Raw genomic sequence first — 21,483 nt, 5'->3', positions numbered from 1 at the left:
TGAGTTGCTATTACAGCCTTTCAGGGCCCCCATTTTCATCCCATCTCTCTCACTGCCTCCCTTTAGGTCTGCAACCTGGCCATATTGACAGCTGGCCAAACTTGAATGCCCCTTGTTCTTGCCTTGTTTCTAGGCCTTTGCACAAGCCATTCCCTCTGCCTAGAATGACTTTCACCTCCCTCTTTTACCTGAATAACTCCTACTTGTCCTTTAGATGTCTTCCTCCAAGAAGCTTCCTGGCCCCCAAACCACGTCAGGTGTCCTTCATCTGTGTTCCCACCCTTGAGTGCCTTGTGCATATCTCTGTTGTGGCTTTTATCACTCTGTATGGTTTGTCTTTCCTGCCCCACTACCCTCCACATCAATGAATTCTTTAAAGGCAGGACTGGCTTCGTTCACCTTAGCACCTATTATAATAAGTGGCTTATACTGTATGTACAATGCATATTTTTGTTGTTTAGCACTCTGCAGTTTTCAAAGTGTCCTGACACAAATTAACTTATCTATAGACATATAATTATATTTCCTTACTTAACGTTCATTCCTCCTCAATAAAATATTCCTATAAAATATTACCTTTACTTACAAGATTTCTGTGAAGTCACTTATCCATTATGTCATCAATATGACTGAGTCAGGGCCCAAACTATCTCATTTTAGTCTAATACACTAGAAGAGTCTGAGAAAGAGCAGATTTCAGTTGAATGACATGATGGAGATAGGTGTCTGTGGGTGTGCGGTGGGGGCATGGGTGCACAGAACTAAGCAGCCGGCTTCCTTGTGTGGGCCTCAACTGGTGATCTGACCTCTTTGTGAGTTTGCATCCTGGGGTTCCTGGTGGCAGAAATTGGGGTCAGGACTAGGAAGGGAACACGTGGCTTGGAGGAAGCTGTCTCTTAGTCATTAGAATCACAGAACTTTAGAGTCTTAGGCCATTTGGTTCAACCTCTGCCTTAAGAAGTGGGGGAAGAGATCTAGGATTTTGCCCAGAAAACCTCCCACCAATCTTGTTTTCCCTTCCCCCAAAGCCTAAACTTGGAGGTCACTAGGCTTCTGATCCCAATCAAAATATCTCTTAGAGGCATTTATCCCTCTCTTTCAGCATCATCATCTAAATAGTATGCTCTGGGTAGAAGATGTGTTAATATTGCTATATAGAAATTACTGGAAGACATAGTCCTTGGCCTGTAGGAACTTACAAACTGAGACCAGGAGTTTAAGAATTATTTGCACGTCAGTTAAGTCAAAAGAAAGAGAACATTTTAAATATGGTTTTTATTTGAAAGCAAACCAGACATTAAATCAAAATAAATTTTATTTTTTTGCTTTTGTTTGGATTTTCCAGGTTCATATGTAGATGATCTAAAATTGTAAATTAAACTTAGGAAACAACTGAGGGTTGAGTGGATATTCGCTTTTTCCCAGGTATGGAGGAATCAGGGCAGGGAAGGAGGGATGACACTGCCGAGCATTCCTGCCAGGTAGGGAGTGCTGTTCCCACTTCTCTGGTAGGACACTGAGGTACAAGGAGCCCCCGCGGTTAGGTTCCTAGTCAGGTGGGGTGGGTGAGGTTTGAACCCAGTTCTAACCGTCATCAGAGCCACACAAGCTGCTAAGAAGCAGAAAGAGACATTGGCATTCTGGGTCCCCATTATCAACCTGAGAGATGTCCAGTCTCAAGTTCAGAAGGAGGTTGTCTGGTTCAAGACCGCCTTGTACAGATGCAGGAGCCGAAGCCCTGAAAGGCAGAGCAACCAGCCTGTGAGGGGGCAGAAGGCAGTGTGGGCGTGTGGGGCCAGATCTGGCCCAGCCCGAAAAACAGGAAGCCTGAAGTGAGAAAGGGAAATTCTATCCAAGAAAGAGAAGGCAGAAAAGTGGCTGTTCTTATTCCCACACCCAGGGTGTGGATTCCTTTATTGAGTCATAATAATTTTCCAAAAACTCTGAGTCCTACTACTTTAGGCTCTCAACCAGACATTTACCTCTTTTTCCCCAAGTCCCGCGCCCTTCAAAGTGCTGCACAAGCCAGCCAGGGAGTGGGGAGTGCATGGGAGTGGGGATCCTGTGGCTGCACAGCACCCCTGTCACCCCCAGCCCTCGAGCCCCTGGTTCCTTTGGTCTCATTTCCAGACAACTGTGTCTTTCAAACACTTCTTCCCTGGCAGTTCCACACTGTCCTGACAAAATCCTTCCCAAGGCATTGTCCTTACCTTTACATTTGTATGAGCTTTTGCTTTTATAAAGTGCTTTTTCCCAGCTTCTCACTTGATCCTCATAACCCCTGGTGAGGTAGGAGAGAAGGCATTGGTACTCCCATTTTACAGGAAAGGAGACTGAGGCTGCCCTTTTAATTCTCCAGAGTTGTCAGGGGACGTTTACAAGGCTCTGCCTCACACTGGCCCAGCAGTGCTTCTTTGGCACAGGTTCTAGGTTTTCTCTTTTTTTCTCACATTTTCTAGAATCCCAATGAATTCTACTTGGCAGACACATGACACATGTGGCTCATGATCCATGGTTATTGGAGGTGCTGTCACAGCTTGTGTTCTTTGGCAGTGTCCCTCTGGACTCCTTAGCTGATTTCCAAGTGTATCGTGTGCCACTCCTGTCCCATGCTTCAGCCTTTCCTGTTTATAATTCACCGTCTATTCAGATTTTTTCAAGGGACATAAGTTTGCAAATTTCCATTTTATCTAAATGGATCTGTTTTGGTTTATTTTCTCTTGCCTAAATGTTAGGCATCCAACCCTATGGGCTTCAAAAATTAATGTAATTTATTTTCCATCTTGTCAGTGCAAAACAAAGGTGTTAAGACAACGCACTGAAGACCGGAATCCTTCTTCCTCTTCTGCATCTATTTCTTGAGTCAGCAGCAAGGAAACACTTCTGTAAACATGTGTGCATCTGTATCCATGTGTGCATGGACCCACTCACTGTTTTATTCCATTCTTAACTGGTTTTGTTCCAGTTAGGTACCAAGTGGCCTTGTCTTATTCAAAATGGAGATTCCCGTAGCATCTGGACTTTCATCAAGGCCCGTTTCAGCTGCTCGTAGGTTACGAACATCACCACATTCCAGGATCCCAAACGCAAAAAGGAGGGGGTAAATCTGATGAGAGAAATAACCAAAACATCAGGTGGAGTGGACTAAGGGTCTCAAATAGATCCGCTGTGCTTTCCCCATTCACGGTGTTAGTGCCAGAGGACCTGGACTTCTGTTAGTCATGGGCATTTTCTGACATCTGTTCCATCTTTTTCTTCCTTGCTGAAAGAATTTAGGCAGAAGTTGGAGTCAGAAAAGGAAAGAAAACTGATGTTTTGAGCCCGGTTATTGTGTCAGGTAGTTAATTCTCATGTCCTATAACGTAGTTATGGTTGTTGCCAGTTTTCTTTTTCAGAAGCTGAGGCCCAGGCAGGTCAAGCAGTTCAACTACAACCACACAGTAAATGTCAGAGACGGGTTCAACTGAGCCGTCTGACCTGATTCCGCCCTGCTGCTGCGGGTTTCTGGGCTTATTTGCATCCTGAGTGGCCACCCCTGAGGAGGCCCCTGCCAGGGCGCCGAGAAGCTGGGGTGCCGCAGGGCGAAGACAGTGTAACGCCAAATTTAGCTAACCTCGAAAAAGCCTGCCTGTCCTGTGATAAAGTGGCTGGGAGAGTCCCTACCTCACAGCTGTGGCCCCTGCCCTCCTCTTTGCCTCTCACTCCGCTATTCCCCTCCTAGTCCTCTCTGCTCCTGCCAGACCCTTCCTTCTGTGCCTTTGTCCATGCTGCTCCTTTGCTTGGAATGTCCCCTGCTCTCCTCCTTGCCTGGCTGGTTGCTCTTGGCTCTGTAGGACTCAGCTTGGACATTACAACCTCATGCCAAGGCCTCTCCTGAACCCTCAGCCTAGGTCCCTCACAGGAAGTGGAGCACCGTGGCAATGAATGTGAGCTCTGGAGTCAGACCTGGGTTCAAATCCTACCTCTACCAGTTTCTAGCTTCACGACCTTGGACAAGTTAATCTCTCTGAGCCTCAGTTTCCTTACCTGTAAAATGAGGAAAATAGCAGTGTTTAGCTCATAGAGTTGTGAGCATTAAATGAGTTAATGTTCAGCACACAGCATAGGGCCCAGTATCAGTAAATGCTCAATAAATGTCACCTACTTGTCTGCTGCTCTTTCAGGGAAGCATTGCACAGGCCCAGCACCATGAGATGCTCAGTAAATATTTGCCAAGTGAAAGAATAAACTGTGACAAGTGGATATAGCTGAAGATTTTTAAAAAATCTTTTTTAACTTAATTTTTTTTTGAGGAAGATTAGCCTTGAGCTAACATCTGCTGCCAATCCTCCTCTTTTTTTGCTGAGGAAGACTGGCCCTGAGCTAATATCTGTGCCTATCTTCCTCTACTTTAAATGTGGGATGCCTACCACAGCATGGCTTGCCAAGCAGTGCCACGTCCCCACCTGGGATCCGAACTAGTGAACCCTGGGCTACTGAAGCAGAACATATGCACTTAACTGCTGTGCCACTGGGCCAGCCCCTTGAAGATTGTAATGATAAAGGCACTTACAGGAAAAGAGCAGTCTGTCAATTGAAACACAGCTTTTTATGTCATTCCCAGAGTGAGAGCTTGTTTGCTTGTTGGGTCCAATCTCACACCGGGTGCCAGAAAACGATCATTGGTGGTGGGAGGCGAGAGGGCCAAGCAAAGGGCTTAGCAGTAGGATGGATGACAATATGTTGTTGGGTGGGGTCTGAAGATCTGGGTTTGAGCCGTGGCTCTGCCGTTTAAACTTTGTGATCTTGGACAAGTTACTTGACCTTTCTGAGTCTCAGTCTCTCCCTCAGTAAATGTGCAGAATACTGCCCAGTTCAGGGGGTTGTTGAGATAATATATAAAGTGCTTAGCACAAGGCCTAATCATAGTAACTTGGCAATCATGACGACTGTTAATAACGTACGTTGCTGAGTGCTGGCTTCGTGCTAGGGACTCTGGGAGATGAAAGATGTATGAGCCACCAGTCCTTGGCTTCAAGGAGCTTGCACTCTAGCATGGGGGCTAATTTAAACCTACAAGTACCATAATACAAAGCAGGAGATGGTAAATACCATAAAAATGGTATCAAGCAAGTACTGCTAAAGTTCACAGGGAGGAGGGAAAATTTATACATGGGAGTGTTGGGGAGGAGGGGGCATTTGAATGAGTCTTGAAGGACAGCTAAGATTTAGAGCATGTGGATGGTGTGGGAAAGGCATTCCATGCAGAGGGAATGCCAAGACACAGAAGCAAGAAAACGTGACATGTGTTGGGCACCTCAGCTGCCGTGAAGTGCAGTGACCCATGGTTGTAGCAGCGGGCTGGGGACAAGTTTCAGGATTACCAACTACCATTTTCTCCTTCTCCCCTGCCCAATAAGTTTGGGGATAGACAGCTCTTTGACCCATGCCTAGACTCCTTTTTTCAGCTAAGCCTTCCCTGACTTTTCAAATCAGATTTAATCTACTGTTTTTTTTTTACTTCCATCATTCTTTATACTTTTCCTTTGTGGCATTTACATCTGTGCTGTTCACCACTGCATCCCCAGATGGACCCATGGTAGGCACATTATACATGGAAGGAAGGGTGGGAGGGAGGGGAGAGGGGGAGGCCTGAGTTCTCTGGGAGGGAGTGCTGGAGGCCGTGGGGAGGCTCACCCCTTATAGAAGGCCGTGGGGCCCTCCTGGGCCACCATCTTCAGCATACAGTCCAGGGGGCTGCGGTACTGGCCTAAGGGTGAGTTCATATACCGGGTCTTCACCACGTCCACTGGGGAGGCCACCACCGTGGCACAGAAGCCGGCTCCAAAGGCAGAGACAAAGTGGCAGGGGAAGTTGTCTGTAGCAGGGAAGGCAAGAGCAAATACGGGGCTGTGAGAGGGGGCACGCACTTACTTTCTGTTCTGTGTGGTCATTGTCCGTCTCTGACTAAACTGTGAACTCCTTGAGTGTAAGGGTAGTGTTTTCCAAATCTCTCACAGTGCCCAGACAGAGCTCTTGGTAAGTACTCGAGACAGAACTGGGCCATTCCAGAATTGGAAAGTTATCAGCCCAACCACTTCGTCTAGGAAACTGCAGTCAGAGAAGGTGACCCTTGCTTAAAGACGCATGATGAGAAGTGGTGCTGGGCTGGAACCCAGGTCTCTGTCCTCCCATTTACGGTTCTTTCCTACTCTTCACAATGATGTACTGGGCACTTTTTCCTGGGTGCCACTCTTCCCTCTGCTCCTTTTAAAGTCTAGTTGCCTCTGGGTGGTGCCCACTCTGTGGAGTTCCAGGTTCCCTCCCTGCTGTTGGAGGGCTGTGTGCCTGGAGCCCAGGGCCTCACCGGTGAACAGGTGATAGTCTAGCAGCTTCTCCTTGATGATGTCATAGGTCACCATCTCACCACAGTTGACGATGGCATTCCTTGTGACGTTGGGCAAAGTTCCTGTTAGGAAGGGAGGTGGGGCTGATGAATGAGGAATAGGAGCAGTGGACCCCTTGGCTGCAAGGCCACAGGCCCCAGTTTGGGGAGCATAGTGCCCCGTTCCAGTGGTCTCAGAGGAGCCCACCTCAGTTGAGCAGATTCCACACTTTCCTTTCCAGCGTTAACAATTCTCAGAGAATCCATGACTGCCTTAGAGACAGAAAATAGAGAGGATCTCTTGTGTTTGTTTGGGCCCACATTTTGGAGGATAATCTGCAAAATCTATCAAAACTAAAATATGCCTCCCTGAGTCCTGGCCAGAACCAGAAAAGAAAGTCTTCCTTGGAAGAGGGAGGCTGGGCTCTTGGATCAGTGACAGAATGTGGCCCTGGCAGGGCCCGGGGAGAGCATTAGGACCAACCCCCTGGTTTCACAGATGAGGGCCAGGCTCCAGGAGGGCACACAGCAAGTCAGGCTGTGACCTAGGTGTCCTGCCCTTAACCTTCACTGGGTCACTGTTTCTTCTGCTAGAATTCATGTGACCCCTGGTCCACATGTGGAAGAGACTCCAGCATTTGTCAAGGTGGCCACCATTTAGACATGTGGGGAACCCTAAAGCCCTGCTCCCATGGAAGTCCCCTCCTCACAGCATCTCCTTGCGCCCTACTTCTCACAGCTGCCTCCTCCAGTGGCCTCTGTTTCTTCTCTATGCCCTGCAGTCACCTCTCTTAAATCTTTGCTTGGAAGGCCCTTGCCTCCCGTCTCCAGGCACCGAGAGCCCATTGAGCCTTTGAGGCCCTGCTTAAGTGCCACCTTCCTTCCAGAGCCCGCATGGCCTCTCCTGCCCCTGGACCTGTCCCTCAGCGTGAACCAAGCACATCCTGCCCTGTCACATGGCTGCTCCTTGACACATCTCATCTCCTGCGTGTCTGTGAAAGCCATGAGGGCGTGGAAGGTGTCTTCTGTTCATTTCTGTCTCCCTCACAGCAGCCTGCACATGGTGAAGGGGTGGCAAATTGAACTGAATTTGCAGCACTGTGACAGGTCAGTGAGATTTTCGGTTGGGATGTTCTTTTGGCATCACTAGAATACATCACGTTGGGAGTTCCCTCCTTGCTCAATTCCCTGCCCCAGCCCTAGGGTAGGGAAAGCTCTGCCTACGGCCCCCCGAGCCTGGAGTCCAGACCTACCTTTCCATAGGCCCCTGACCCCTTCCTCCCTGGCGATGGTCCTGTAGGCATCCATTGTCCCGCTGTACTTCCTGTCACTCCTGGCCCCAAGTTGCACGCTGGCCTGAAATCGGACCTTCACCACATCTGTGGGCTGGGCACAGGTTACTGCCATGGCCCCCGTAGTGCAGCCTGCCAAAATCCGGGTAGTGATGCTGGAGTCTGGGGAGAAGGAGACAGAGTGGGCCAGTGCCCTGCCACTCGGCACCTCTCTGGGCCTGATGCTGCTCCTGCCCCTGCGTGATGTCTGCCACTTCTCCTGGGTTAGGTTTCTGGAGCTTCCATGACGTCTAGCGGATCTGAGTCTCCTTGTGAGTTTCTGTTACCAGTTCCTCACGCCCCAGCTCTGCCTCTGAGTCTGCACTGCCCTGGTCTCCTGACCCCTGCCTAGATTCTGTTTCTGCCCACCTCCTTGGTGTCCACGGGATACCGGGCACTCACGGTCTGATCCTTTGGGGGTGTAGAACTGCTTGACAGAGTCGTAGAGGCCAATGCGGATGGAGGCGAAGCTCATCTGGCGCTGTAGGCCGGCGACCAGCCCGTTGTAGGGGCTGCGGGGGCCCTCGGTGCGCACCATGGTCAGGATGGTGCCCAGCACGCCGCGGTAGTGGATACTCTGGGCCACGTGGGCCGCCTGGTTCTCCCCCTGGATCTGAGGGGCACCCCCACAGAGGCATGAGGAGCTGGGTAGGGGGCAGATGGGTCTGTGGGCAGAGGACCTGGCTGGGGCTGGGCGTGCTGGGGCTGGGCGTTGAGAACAAGCATGGCCACAGCTATCACATCCCAGTGAGAGTAACTGAGGTTTGCACAGCCGTTTATGCCACAGACTGTTATTCACCAGGTGGTGTTTGATCCTCAGAGCAAACAGAGGGCAGGTTGTTTTTCCCACTACACATGGTCAGTGGCTTTCCCGAGATCACTTATTTTGACTTCACACTTTACAACATAGGGGTAGGCCATGAGGGGCCCTGTCATGTCATGCCGAGGAATTAAGATATTTTGGCTTGCGCGATGGTGATGGGGAGGTAGCAAGGCAGGATGGTAAGCAGCGGAGTGAGTGACCTGCTCAGGGTTCTGTGTGAGGAAGAGCATGCTGTGGTGAACTGAGCCCCTCCTTTGATGTGAACAATGACCTTTGGCCAAAGAGCACCTACCTGCAGGCGGACCTTGGCTGTGTCCAGTGGGAAAGTGAAGAGGTCAGCAAAACAGGCTGCTGTGCCCGCCCCCAGGAACTTCACAGCTGTTGTGGGAGGCACCTCCGAAGGCTTCAGTCCAACCATGGTCCCGGAAGGCTCTGCCCAGTCTCTCCAGGGTCCGGCAGAGGTCCAAGGAGAGAGGCTGCTCTGCAGCCCTGGGCTTTATTGCAGGGAGGAGGCTTCAAGAGACAGGCCAGAGGCCACGGATGGAGCCTGTGCCATCTGGGCCTGTGCCCAGGCTCCCCTCAGCACCCAGAGGGGCTTTAGTAAGTGAAAAGCCTGGGCACTGCCATGATTAGCCATGTGGATTTGGCTTATAAAATCAGGTCAGTTTTGCATCCCTTCTCTCTTGCAATCCTCACCCTCCCCTCTCTCCCCAACAAAGAGCAGGCAGAGCTGGTGGTGGATCTTCATTGTATAGAGAAGGAAACTGAGGCTCAGGCAGGGACCAGAGCTGGTTCCCTCTACCCTACAACCCTGCTTTCTTTCCCCAGCATCAAGCTGCTTCCTGGGAAATGCCTGCTCCCTGAGGTGCACGGAGAGCCTGCCAAGTCTTATCACTTCGGGTCTTTCTATCCCAAATCAGCGAAACAAACATGCCTTATGACTTAATGAAACTGCTAGTCATCTTGGACAAAAGCTTTTTTTTTTTGCCAGGCTGCCTGAATATACTGTTATTAAACAAAGTCCTTCTCAGCCTGTGATGCCTTCTCTGTCACTAAAGATGTTTAGTCTGTTACTAGTGCCATTTCCTAGATTCCAGGGCTGATGTGCTGCCATGGAGGAGGGAGGGAGACTGGCCCCGGGCTGCCCTGCTGCTCTGCCCCCCAGAGCGCGGAGGGAGGTGTGGCTGAAGGGGGTCCTGCGGCTTATGTCCAGGGTGGTGTCTGCTGATCTGCCTGGCTTGGCACATGCCCTTTCTTTCCTCATACTTTTGAGGGTGTCCCTTCTCAGCTGAAGAGGACAAACTTCTCAGACAGAGGAGGATCAGTTTTGGGTCACGGCAATGTGCCCCATCCCCCCTCACACACATGTGTGCCTGCACCATCTTACTGCTGGTTGACCAGGTGCATGTTTGCATCTGAAGGTCCTGGTTTAGCCTTGGTTTCCTTGGGAAGCTGGCATACCTGTCATGGAAAGCCCTGTGTTCTTACAACCTGGACCTCTGTGTATCAGGCCTTTGGTGCTGATGTCATCGCTTAGGAGTTCACACCCATTGGCACCTCAACTCACACATAATTATTTTGTGGTAGTATCCTGGACCCTTCAGTGTCCTCACCCCTGGAACCAGGGCCAGTCCCAAAGAGTTGTAAGTTGTGTGCCCTTGTCCCTCCAAGGACGATAGAAAAACTTGGGTCCTGTGGTGAGGAAACCTGAGCTCCTGTCCTGTCCTCATGACTTATTAATAGGTGATGGGGCCTTGGGTATGTCATTTAACATCTCTTGGATAAATGGGAATTATATGCTACCTGTTCAATAGTGGTAAATTGGATGCCAAAAGATAGGGGTAACAATTCCTGAGGCTTCTTTCAGGACTGCAATCTATAACTCTGGTTCTTTCTGTGCTGTTTCCTCAACCCACACAATACTCTGGACTCTTATGCTTGCTGCGACTTCTCTCTGGAAAAGCCTATTCTTAAGAAGGAGTTGGCGGCTGGCCCCGTGGCCAAGTGGTGAAGTTTGCACGCTCTGCTTCGTCGAGGGGTTTCACCAATTCGGATCCTGGGTGCGGACATGACACCGCTCGTCAGGCCATGCTAAGGCGGCATCCCACATGCCACAACTAGAAGGACCTACAACTAGAATACACAACTATGTACTGGGGCACTTTGGGAAGAAAAAAAAAAAGATTGGCGACAGCTGTCAGCTCAGGTGCCAATCTTTAAAAAAAAAAAAAAGAAGGAGCTGATGTGCTAATTCATGGTAAGGTGTAAGTGACTATCTCAATGGTCAGATAATTCTTGACCGCTGTGGTAGGCACTGGGGAAGGAAAGATATGGAATGAATTGTGTTTGACCCTTGCCCTTGTAAGGAAGCAGAATTTGCCACCTCAAGATGTGTCTCTTGGCATGAGGATTATTTTAGGCTGCCTATTTTTAAAAAACTGCAGACATGGGAGAAGCTCTGAAAACCAAGTAGAAGTTGTCCTTTGTAAGAGATATTTACATTTGTAAGGGAAATCTCCATCTGTAAATGTGTCCCCCTCTCTGTACCAGCAAGAAGGGGATGTCCTTATCTCTAGAATCTCTTGGTGCAGAAGGCAAGGACTTAAATCTGCATAATAACTTTACTCTTGTTTACTGTGCTTTTTCTGGTAATCTCCCATAACTGACTCCCTCGACCCCCAACATCCTCTTTTGTCTTTAGCTGATGATGGTATTTAAGGTAGTGACCTGCGCCATTCTAGCGAGTTACTCAGTTTTCCTGGGTTCCTCCCATGTTTACATGTTATTAAACTTTGTTTGATTTTCTCCTGTTGTTCTGTCTCATGTCAATTTAATTCTTAGACCAGCCAGAAGGACCTAGAGGGTAGAGGATTTGTCTTCCTCCCCTACACCCTTAAGAAGCTTACATTCAGGAAGACAGGTAAGTGTAGAATTATTCAAAGGGAATGAAGGAGGTGAGATGGGGAGGATGACCTGAGGTTGGAACTCACCAGCTCCCGGATCCCAGTCTAGAAGCCTGGATCATAATGTGGAGGGACTACTTTTAATTTTTTCTTTTCTTTTCTTGCTTTCTCTCTCTGTTTTTTTAAAGATTGGCACCTGAGCTAACATCAGTTGCCAATCTTTTTTTTTTCTTCTTCTTCTTCTTCTTCTCCCTAAAGCCCCCAGTACACAGTTGTATATCCTAGTCGTAAGTGCCTCTGGTTGTGCTATGTGGGATGCCACCCCAGCATGGCCTGATGAGTGGTGCCACGGCCGCGCCCATGATCCAAACCTGTGAAACCCTGGGCCGTGGAAGTGGAGCGTGGGAACTTAACCACTCGGCCCCGGGGCCACCTAGAGGGACTGCTTTTAAATCCTGCCCTGAGGAAGGGGATGTTTTTATTTTGATCCTTCCCAGCATGAAGTTTAAAATTTTATTTTTCTTTTTTAAACTTTTATAATTGAGGTATAACTTAGATATAATGATTGTATGCATTTTAATGGCCACTACACTGTAAAGGAAATTACACACTGATTTTGGAGTGTTAGGCCTGGAGAGCAGATGCAGGAGAAAATATTCCTGACAGGGACCTAACCTAGTGTTTAAGTATACATAAATCAGATCATGTCACTCCCATTTTAAAACTGTCCAGTGGCCCCTCCCTATTATTCAGAACAAAGTCCAAAATCCTTGCCATGGCCTATGGACCCTCCATAAGACCACCCCATGCCAGGTTCTGTGCTTGGCACTCAGGGAAATCCGGAGATGAATGAAAACAGTCTGTGTGGCCTGCCCACAAGGAGCTCTCAAGGAGTCTTGTGGGGCATTAGACACGCCCACAAATAACTGTAGTGCTGGGCCGGCCCCCGGGGCCGAGTGGTTAAGTTTGCACTCTCTGCTTCGGTGGCCCAGGGTTTCACTGGTTTGGATTCTAGACGTGGACGTGGCACCGTTCATCAGGCCACGCTGAGGTGGCATCCCACATAGCACAACCAGAAGGACCTACAACTAGAATATACGACTATGTACTGGGGGGCTTTGCGGAGGAGGAGGAGGAGGAGGAGGAGGAGGGGGAGGAGGGGGAGGGAGAGGGGGAGGAGGAGGAGAAAAAGATTGGCAACAAATGTTAGCTCAGGTGCCAATCTTTAAGAAAAAAAATAACTGTAGTGCAAGATGGACTAGACCAGTGTCAGAGGGAAGGAACTAGGAGTGACTCAAAGGAGGGAGAGACCCTCCCTCTCATTTGTGATGTAGAATAGGAGCCATTTCATGGTGGGGTTTGGGAGGAGGGTCCCATGAGTTAGGCCCGGAAAGATGGGCAGGATTCAGCAGCTGGAGAAGAGGGAAGGTTGTTCCAGGTAGGAGAAAGGCATGAACGAGAGCCTAGGGCACGGCTTAGGGAAGGAGGAAGGACCTGGCCATGAGGCCCTCCCGGTGGACCTTTACACATGATCTTACTGAAATCTCACAACTTCCTGACAGGTAGCTGCTCTTTTCCTCTTCTTCCCAATGAGCAAACTGAGGCTCAGAGACATGAGCTTGCTCAGTGTTCCCAGCCACCAGCGTCAGAGCCCAGTTCACTCTGCTATCTGACAAGAGATTTCCACATATTGAGGTATATGGGTAACTATTAGAGTTCAAAACTAATTGGGCTTGAACTAGAAAGCCTGACTTATGGCCTATCAAACATACATTGTACATCTGCTTATCCATTAAAGCAAGGAGTCTCTCTTGCAATAAAGAATGAATCCTTCCCCTCCTACGCCCTATTGCCCTGTTGGTAAGGCCCTATTGGTAACGCCCAGATTAGTCCCTTTCCTGGCATCATGGTCATGTTGACCTGCTAATTTGCAACTGAATATCTCTTTGAAAATGTATCTTCTTTGTTCTAAAAAGATATAAGACTGTACTGAAACCCATGCTTCTCTGGAACGCCCAGAGAAGTTCTCTATAAACTTCCCAGGTTATAATCCTCACTTTGGCTCATAATAAACTCACCCCAATCTTGATTTGTAGGTTGGTTATGGATTATTTGCATCGACATATCCTAGGCTCAAAACAGCCCTGGGCAGAAGGCAGGGCAGCATTTAAATTCATTTTACAGATGAGAAAATAGAAGCTTAAGATGGAAAGGGACTGGCTCAAAGTCACAGAACTCCAACCAGCTTCTGATGGCAAAAAGGCTCTCTTCACCATTCTACCCAGGGGCCCAGCCGATGTCGTAGTGTGGATACCCATGATCTTGCTTTTTATTGAGGGCATACAAAGCCCTTTGCAGTTATTAAATTATATGCAAACCCATCTGTGGGGAGTTAAATGCTAAGCATATGGAACAACAGCTTGGCAAGGAAGGCTGGGTGGGCGTCACTGCCCAGTTTGGTAAAGGAAGAAAATGGGTCCAGAGAGGCTGAGACCTGTGCCCGTCACACAGCCAGGCCTTGGGCTCTGTCTGCAGTGCTCCTGCCACAGCCTGCCTCCCTGCCTTTCTGTGTCGCCTCCCTGAGAGGGTCCAAGAAGGATCTGGCTCCTTGGGAGGGTGGTGTGCTGCAGGCGTGCTAGGGGAACTCCATCCTCCCCCTGCCTCCTTCCTCACTCCCCTCTGCCCCACAGAAGACCAGCAGCTGCCAGGTGGCTGAGTCCCCCGCGGGGAGGCTCCGGCTCCTCTGCCTGCGGCTGGAATGAACGCGGTGTGTGGGGGCAGCTGCCTCTCCCATCCTGTTAGCCTCTCTCCTCCCACACCCTGGCGTTTCCCCTGCCCTTCCCTTCCTCTGAAGTGAGCTGGGCTGCTCAGAACCTCAGCATCAGGAATCTAGCGCCTGACTCTCAGAGCTGGGAAGGCCCTCGGGGGTTGTGTTCTCTAGTGTCTCTTACTGGTTGTACAGTGTCCCTTCTTCAAAACCTTCGGTGACCACCCATGCTCTAATAGAAGAACCCTCAAGGCAGGTATTTCTACTCCACTTTCATCAAACTGAAGCCCAGACACATGAGATGACCTGAGGTCACACAACAAGCAGAGGTGGGACTCCCCCCACGGCTGTGTGACTCTAGTGCATTCTCCACCTTTGGTCCCCTGGTGTGGAGTGTTTTCCATGTGCCAGGCCCCACAGGGAGCACTTCCTGGGCTTTGCCTCATGGGCTGGGTCTCTCTCCCTGGGGGAGCCTGTTTTCCCCTGGCCAGGGAGCTGAACTGTCAGGCAGGGTTTCCCTTCTAAAACTCCTTTGTCCCCAGCTGCCTGTGCTCTCACACCTTCTTGCAGGGTTAAGCTCATTCACAGCAATGATTTCCCCCTGGATGGGAGCCCCAAAGGCAGGGACGGGGTCTACTTATCCTGCTTCTCTGTGCAGTCTGGGATGGGCCAGGGCCAGAGGACCAACATGGAGGACCAGCTGATCAAGAAACCCCACTTGCTGAAGTGGGGAAATGGGAAATGAGGTCAAAGATGCCCACAGCGTCCTTTGGCGGAGGGCCTTGTATGCCAGGGCTATACTTAATCTAGAGAAGAATGGGGAGTGCTTGGTGGTTCTCAAGTAGGCGAAGGACACTGTCCGTCCTGTGTTCAGGGCAAGCTGGTGCAGGTGTCGAGGATGGATTGGAAGGGAGAGATGGGAGGCTCAGAGACCAGTGAGGAGGTTGTTGGAATGATGCAGCAAGAGGTGCTGAAGCCTGAATTTGGTCAAGAGCAGCAGCCAGGGGTGAAGCTGGAGCCTATTCCAGAGGCAGTCCTGAGAGACCAACGGGAGGTGGAGTGGGTGGGCATGGACTCAGGTGAAAAGCCACACCTTGGGGGAGGATTCTAGAACTTTCAGTGGTTAAACTGTGGGAGGAGGTCACAATGGTGGGCACAGGTAGGGGCTGCTCTGAGGCCAGCGCTCCCCAACCCTCTTTCCCTTTTATTTCAGCATCCTGAATTGGCGCTCGAGGAGCCCTGGCAGCCAGCAGACCTTTGCCACTGGCGGAGGCTAGAGGAGGAAGTAGAGAGCAGAACCCTCCTCCCTGCAGCTCTGCCGGGACACCTGAGGGACGAGATGTTCTAGCCTGCACAGCCCAGGGTGGTGGTGCCCCATTAATGTTTGCTGAGTGCTTCCTGCACCAGGCACCGTGCTGAGGCTTGACAGGCGTTGACTAATTCAATCCCTTTATAAGGCTGTGAGGTAGTTGCTGTGACTGTTCCCACTTTATAAACAAGGGACCTGAGGCTTCGAAGGCTTCACTAGTCATAAGGCTGAAGGGATGGAGCTGGGATTGGAGCCCAATTCTGACACCTCTGGTGCCTGTTACCCTGCCCAGAATTTCAGACTTCAGGGAGAGCTCAGGATCCCTGGAGCTACTTGTTTACAGAATGGATTCTTGGCCCTCAGCCCCAGAGATCCCGATTCAGGTCTGGCCTGGGGCCTAGGAATCTGCATTAGAAACAATTTCCCCATGGTGGCTGCAAAGCAGGGGTCAGAGGACCCCATCCTGAGATGCCCTGCCTGACCCCACCCTCCTGGCAAAGCCTCCACAGCAACCCCGCTGAGGAAGCGACCTGGCTGACAGTCTTCATGGGCTCTGTAAACCCCCAGCATGCGACCTGGGCCAGGCCTCAGGCCAGAGGTACTTCCAGCATTCCTACTCAGAGGCCACCAGCCAGGACCCTCATGGGGAGAAGGCTTTATGCTCTGGAGGAATCCTGGGGATTTTGGGCCAGACTAAGGAGAAAGCCACTTGTTATCTATGGAGATTTGCAAAGTCACAGCAGAGGCAGCCTGCAAAGCAAAGGGGAAGTAAGTCCTGGGTGAGTGACACAGCTGTTGGGGTCGAGTCCCAGCCCTACCGCAGTGCCCTCATCAGGCCTGTGGTTCCCTCTCTTGACAAGGTCGGGGCTGGACTGAATATCAGCGCTGTCATGCTATGGTTACTGATCCCTGACAGCTCCTGGCGGCTCTCTGTAAGCTGCCCTGAAGGGGGGAACATGGAGGAGGAAGTGGGGTGGAGAATGGGGTCTTACCTGAGTCCAGCCAGGGTAGGGAAGCACAGGGGCTCCTTAGGGCTCCTTAGGGCTCCATCCCAGAGGTGGCAGCAAGGATCTGATGGCCCCCTTGCCATTCACTGTTCTCTCTGCTGCCTCTGGCTTGGCATCTGTCTTTATAGACTCCAGCTGACCTGAAACCTTACCCTAGAGAAGTAGTTGACAGCCTGATCACTTGACAAGAAGTGGCTGGTGAGAGGCAGGGAGGTGAGGGGAAAGGCAGAGTCCCAGATCTGGTTCAGTTCCCTCAACTTGGGGTTCTTTAAAACAGCTCTTTCTAACTGCTGAAAGAAAAGCTACCCTGGGTGATAAAGTTACATATGGGGGTTAAGGTGTTGGACCTGTGACCTTTGAGAATCCAAAGGTCAAGTCATCTTATGCTAGGCTGGGCATGGCTCTCTCAGGCCTCCTCTTTTTTTTTTTTTGAGGAAGATTAGCCCTGAGCTAACATCTGCTGCCAATCCTCCTCTTTTTGCTGAGGAAGACTGGCCCTGAGCTCACATCAGTGCCCATCTTCCTCTACTTTATATGTGGGATGCCTACCACAGCATAGCGTGCCAAGTGGTGCCATGTCTGCACCCGGGATCCGAACCAGTGAACCCTGGGCTGCCAAAGCAGAACGTGTGAACTTAACTGCTGTGCCACCAGGCTGGCCCCAGGCCTCCTCTTAATAACAGTGATAATAACTGTCATTTCTTGGTGCCTACTATGTGCTAGTTACTTTACATATTTTATTTCTATGTCTCACAACCCTATGAGGTAGCTACTATTAGGATTCTAATTTTTTCTTTAATAACAACTTTATTGAGACATAATTCATATACCATACAATTAATCTATTTAATGGGTACAGTTCAATGGTTTATTGTGTGTTCAGTTATGCAACCATTATCACAATTTTAGAACATTTTCATCACCCCCCCAAAAACATCCCTGTATACATCAGCAATCCCTTCCATTCTCCCCTCCCGCCCAGTCCCAGGCAATCACTGACCTACCTTATGTCTATAGATTTCTGAGCATTTCATGCAAATATAATCATACCATATGTAGCCTTTTGTGAATGGCTTCTTTCACTTAGCATAGTATTTTTAAGGTTCACCTGTGGTGTAGCATGGATCAGTACTTCATTCCTTTTTATTGCTGAGAATGTTAACATTTGTAATGCTTATTTTATAGAGGAGAAAACAGTCTCAAGAAGGGACAATGACTTACCCAGTATGTGGCAGGGTCTGACCTCCAGCCCGTAAATTATCACATACTTTGGGCCTATCTGCTGTGATCACTATTCTCTGTGACATGACGCTTGGAGGCTTCAGCATGGACACTGCTGGAGCCAAAGGGTGCTGGAGAAGGCGTGGGGCAGGGCGGGAAGGGTCCCCTCCAGCAGCTACTGTAGGCTCCATGGGTAGGCACTGAGGGTAAGGGTTGGGCACATCTGAACCTGGGGCCCAGGTGACAGAGGAAAGAGGAGGGAAGGAGAAGCGGGCAGAGGAGGGAAGGAAGAGAGGGGAGGGGAGGAGAGGGAGGGGGTGGGAAGAGAAGGGAGTTAACTGGGTGGGGCAGAGGAGTAGGCAGAGGCCATTTCTGGACTTGGGCACAGAGCCATGGCCACGAGGCAGGTGGTCACAAGGCCAGACCCGAGTGCAAAGCCTGGGCTGTGCCTGTCCTCCTCCTCGGACCAGGTGCTGCCCTAATGTCAGCAGCACAGGCAGTTGTGTTTATGAGGGAAGGGCTGCTAGGGCTGCTGAGGTTGGGAGGGCGCAGGAAGAAGGTTCTGGGCTCCACCTGGAAATGTCGGCCTGGAGGCGGCGGGTGAATTGCAGTGAGTACGTGGGGAGGGATAACAGTAGGAACCCAAACAAGGGGGCAGCAGGCCTTGGAGAAAGCTTATGTAGGCCTGGGAGCTTCCTGAGGGCAGGGCCAGGTCTGTCTGCTTTGGCTCCCTGTCCCCAGCATCCAGCCCACAATAGAGGCTCCAAGGTTCACTGCTAGGCTGGGATCAGTCAGCCTCCGGGTGATCAGAAACACCCATTTACAGGTGTCTGCAGAGGGAGTGTCCCCAAGTTGGTGGAGGTGGGCACAAACAGGTACCTCATGCCCTTAACCTGTGCTGCAAGACCCCACAAGGCATTTCACCTCTGAGCTGTCACTGGAAATAGATCCAAATTCCAGAGAAGTTAGTGGTAAATAACACACTCTTCGTAAGTGTAGGCGGTGGGTTTCAGACCCTCAGGCTGCCTCTGTGGCCCTGGAGGCTGCCCTTGGCCTGAGGTAGGAGGAGCCTGTGTCCTCCTGTGGCCTTATCTTAAGTTGACCCCGATCCTGGTTATTCACCCAGGTTATTCACCCAGATCCTGGAGGAGGATTTGGAAGGACTATTCTTCACCTGAGGCCTAACCCCTAAGGCCTGGGCCCCTGAATGCCCCTCTGTAGGTTCTCCGCAGCCTCAAGGGAGGTGGATCCCCGGCCTCAAAAGCTTCTGGTCATCACCCTGAGAGGGAGGCGCTGGGGGGGGGGTGAGCTGGTAGGCTGAAGGTCAGGGGGCCAAGACAGATGAGGGGGCTGGCTGGTCTGAGGGCACTTCCCCGATGAGGGTACACAGTCCCTCTGTGGGGTTCTTGCATCACACTGCACCCTGTGAGGGCATGTGCTGCCGGTCTCATAGTTACTGGGGTGCTTGCCTAGCTAGAGATTTGCTCCGGGAGAGTGGGGGAGGAGTGGGCGGGGCTGACATTTCCTAGGCTTCCACCAAGTGCCAAGTGCAGGCAAAGCACTTTCACAAATGTCATCTCATTTAATCTTCACAACAACCCTGGGTTATTATCTCCGTTTTACAGATGAGGCAACAGAGGCTTGGACGGAGCCAGAATCAAGCCAGAAGGGACCTATCAGGAAAGTGGCAGAACCAGACTGGTCTCTTCTCTATCCTCAGCAGGGTGTGGCCCTGTGAGCCCTCCTGGTTCTGCATCTGGGCTCACCCCGAGACGTATCTTTTCTAGGAAGCCTTCCCAGACTGCTCCAGCCCACAAGGTCTTTCCCCATGAATTCCCCAAATTCAGAGCAGTTATTGGCTGTACCCTGGCAACAAAAGCCTTGGAACATCTCTGGAGATGTCTTGCTTGGTGATTCACTTCCTAGCTACATAAACAGAAGCAAATAAATTTGTTGAGCTTCAGTTTAACCATAAAGCAGAAATCATAATATGTAGATTACAGAGCTATTTTGGGGACTAAGTGAAATGACTTGTGCTTGGTGGTGGAAAGCAGGGCCCTCCGTGTTAGTTCCCTTCCAACTTCCTCTCTCAGCCACTCTGCACATCTTTGCCCCTTTCTTATCCTCCCCACAGGCCCTTGCCTATGGTAGCTGCTCAAATGTTGGGATTCTGACAGTCTAAGCCAGAGTTACCCATTCCAAAGAGATGGGGGATTCTGAGGGGACCTGCTCCTGGAGCCCCCTCCACTTTGCTGAGAGATTTGAGGCACGAGCAAAGGAAATACTGGGTGTCACCCTAATCTAGGCCAACCTGATCTTTGGGGGAGCTCAGAAGTCTCATGGTGACCCTGGCCTCTGGTTCCAGACGAGCTTTGCTGAGGGACTCTATGGTTGTCAAGCTTTCTCTCTGGCCGTTAGAGCACAAATGAATTTCTAATACCCCAGTCTAGTGGCCAACCTAGGAAACACTTGTGCACAGACTACAAATACCAATATGATTTTATTCAAACACAGGTAGGGACAACAACCTTCAGAGCTGGGTAAAAACAATAAGTTAAAAGCATGGTTAGAATTTCAGACAATCAGATAAAAAGCTTGAAGGAGGTGATTTCCCCCTCCTCTTCTATTAATTCAACAAAGCATAAAAATAATTTATATCTATAAAATACCCTTATTCCCAAGAAAATGAACTGGCGGTGGCCCTAGGATTTCCTCAGCTATGCACGGTGCACACAATCTCCCCCACCTCCAAACCTTTAAGGCAAAAACGACCATCATATCCAGGCTGGGGGTGGGCTCGTTGTCAGCAGCGCGCTGTGTCAAGGACACTGGGAGGAGTTTCTCAACCCAAACCCACAGCTGCTGAAATGCTGGGAGCCTGACAGTCTAAGCCAGAGGTCCCTTGGTCAAACGATGAGTGTGCCACTTGGGCATTGGATTCCATTTTCTTTCTAGCCTTTGCGTCATGATAGAAGGAAGCTGAAGTCCTGGTGGGTGGACACTGGGCTGGTTTGGGACACTCCTCCTGTCTGGGTTGACTGGGTCAAAGTACCCACGGGCTAGGCTGGTGGTGGTTTCAGGGCTCCAACAGCCCTGAGGGAAGCAGACCTGGTGCTTCCTGCAAGCCAGATAAGGCTGAGAGAGGGTGGGCATGTGGGTCCTTCCCTCAGTCTCTTGTCTGCGTTAGTCTTTCTGGGAGTATTGGGAAGAAAATATCCGTGCGATCCTGCGAGTTTCTTCCTCAGGCAGGCTGGGAGGCAGCGAGTTAAGTCTGGGGCGACAAGGCCTTTGGGTACCCCTGGTGGCCTCACTCTTGTCCTGGAGAGGAAGAAGTCAGCTAGGTTAGCACTGAGGATATGGTACCAAGAGATGACTTTGACTCCTCTCATCTTTTGGTTCTTCGGCAAATACTGATGCAGAGCTGACTGGTTACAAAGCACTCTCCATCCTTGATCTTGTTTAACCCCGCCTTGACCCCATAAGGTGGCAGACCATTCCCATGTCATGGGTGAGGAAACCACAGTTCAGATTAAATAAATGCAAGGTCCCACAGCTCGGAGGAGCAGAGCTAAGACGTGAATCACAGCTCAGACCCTTTCTATATCTCTGGAGGAGAGGCAGCCACCTCCAGGACAGGTTTGAGCCTCATCCCTTCTCTTACTGCACGAGTCAAGACAAGTCATTTGTCCTCCAAGTTGTGACTGTCCCACATGTGACCCTAGGAATATATCCAACCGCCAGGGAGAAGATGTTGGAGA

General features: G+C 50.4%; 2 protein-coding genes and 1 long non-coding RNA gene across 28 annotated transcripts in view; 1 reads left to right on the top strand and 2 right to left on the bottom strand.

The window, feature by feature from the left end:
* Positions 1-1,879: 1,879 nt before the first annotated feature.
* UCP3 (uncoupling protein 3) lies at positions 1,880-16,793 on the bottom strand. 6 transcript variants are annotated; one of them, XM_008540171.2, is made up of 7 exons: positions 16,490-16,793; positions 8,811-9,031; positions 8,098-8,308; positions 7,618-7,818; positions 6,347-6,448; positions 5,677-5,857; positions 1,880-3,106 (listed from the first exon to the last, which is right to left on the bottom strand). In XM_008540171.2, the coding sequence occupies exons 2-7, from the start codon at positions 8,934-8,936 to the stop codon at positions 2,992-2,994; spliced, it is 936 nt and encodes a 311-aa protein (XP_008538393.1). In that variant the 5' UTR covers positions 8,937-9,031; positions 16,490-16,793; the 3' UTR covers positions 1,880-2,991. The 6 variants fall into 6 exon arrangements, 5 of the variants coding, with proteins under 5 accessions (XP_008538393.1, XP_070481943.1, XP_008538392.1 ...); XM_070625842.1 differs by having other exon boundaries at positions 1,880-3,262; positions 8,811-9,012; positions 16,490-16,675; XM_008540170.2 differs by having other exon boundaries at positions 8,811-9,012; positions 16,490-16,667.
* Positions 16,794-18,138: 1,345 nt separating this feature from the next.
* LOC139084175 (uncharacterized) lies at positions 18,139-19,701 on the top strand. The gene is made up of 2 exons (XR_011541551.1): positions 18,139-18,335; positions 19,351-19,701. It is a non-coding gene; the product is annotated as an uncharacterized lncRNA (long non-coding RNA).
* A 505-nt stretch (positions 19,702-20,206) lies between these two features.
* Positions 20,207-21,483, bottom strand: part of C2CD3 (C2 domain containing 3 centriole elongation regulator) — a 133,813-nt gene continuing 132,536 nt past the window's right edge. For all 21 annotated transcript variants that reach the window (XR_011541545.1, XR_011541546.1, XR_011541547.1 and 18 more), the window contains one exon: positions 20,207-21,043. Coding sequence is in view for 16 of the 21 variants with exons in the window: in XM_070625819.1 (XP_070481920.1) it covers positions 20,909-21,043 (135 nt within the window). In the remaining 5 variants the exon portion in view is untranslated. The remainder of the gene's footprint in view (positions 21,044-21,483) is intronic.

Source organism: Equus przewalskii, chromosome 6, assembly GCF_037783145.1.
Source record: "Equus przewalskii isolate Varuska chromosome 6, EquPr2, whole genome shotgun sequence".
NCBI classification, from domain to species: Eukaryota; Metazoa; Chordata; class Mammalia; order Perissodactyla; family Equidae; genus Equus; species Equus przewalskii.
Note: the sequence above shows the minus strand (reverse complement) of the source record. Positions and strands in the feature narration are given on the sequence as shown.

Coding starts and splice junctions, on each gene's coding strand:
- UCP3 (XM_008540170.2), bottom strand. CDS start 16,587: ATGGCAAGGGGGCCATCAGATCCTTGCTGCCACCTCTGGGATGGAGCC. Junction 8,309..8,810: donor CAGCCAAGGTCCGCCTGCAG/GTAGGTGCTCTT, acceptor GGTGCCCCTCAG/ATCCAGGGGGAGAACCAGGC. Junction 5,858..6,346: donor AGACTATCACCTGTTCACCG/GTGAGGCCCTGG, acceptor TCCCTGCTACAG/ACAACTTCCCCTGCCACTTT.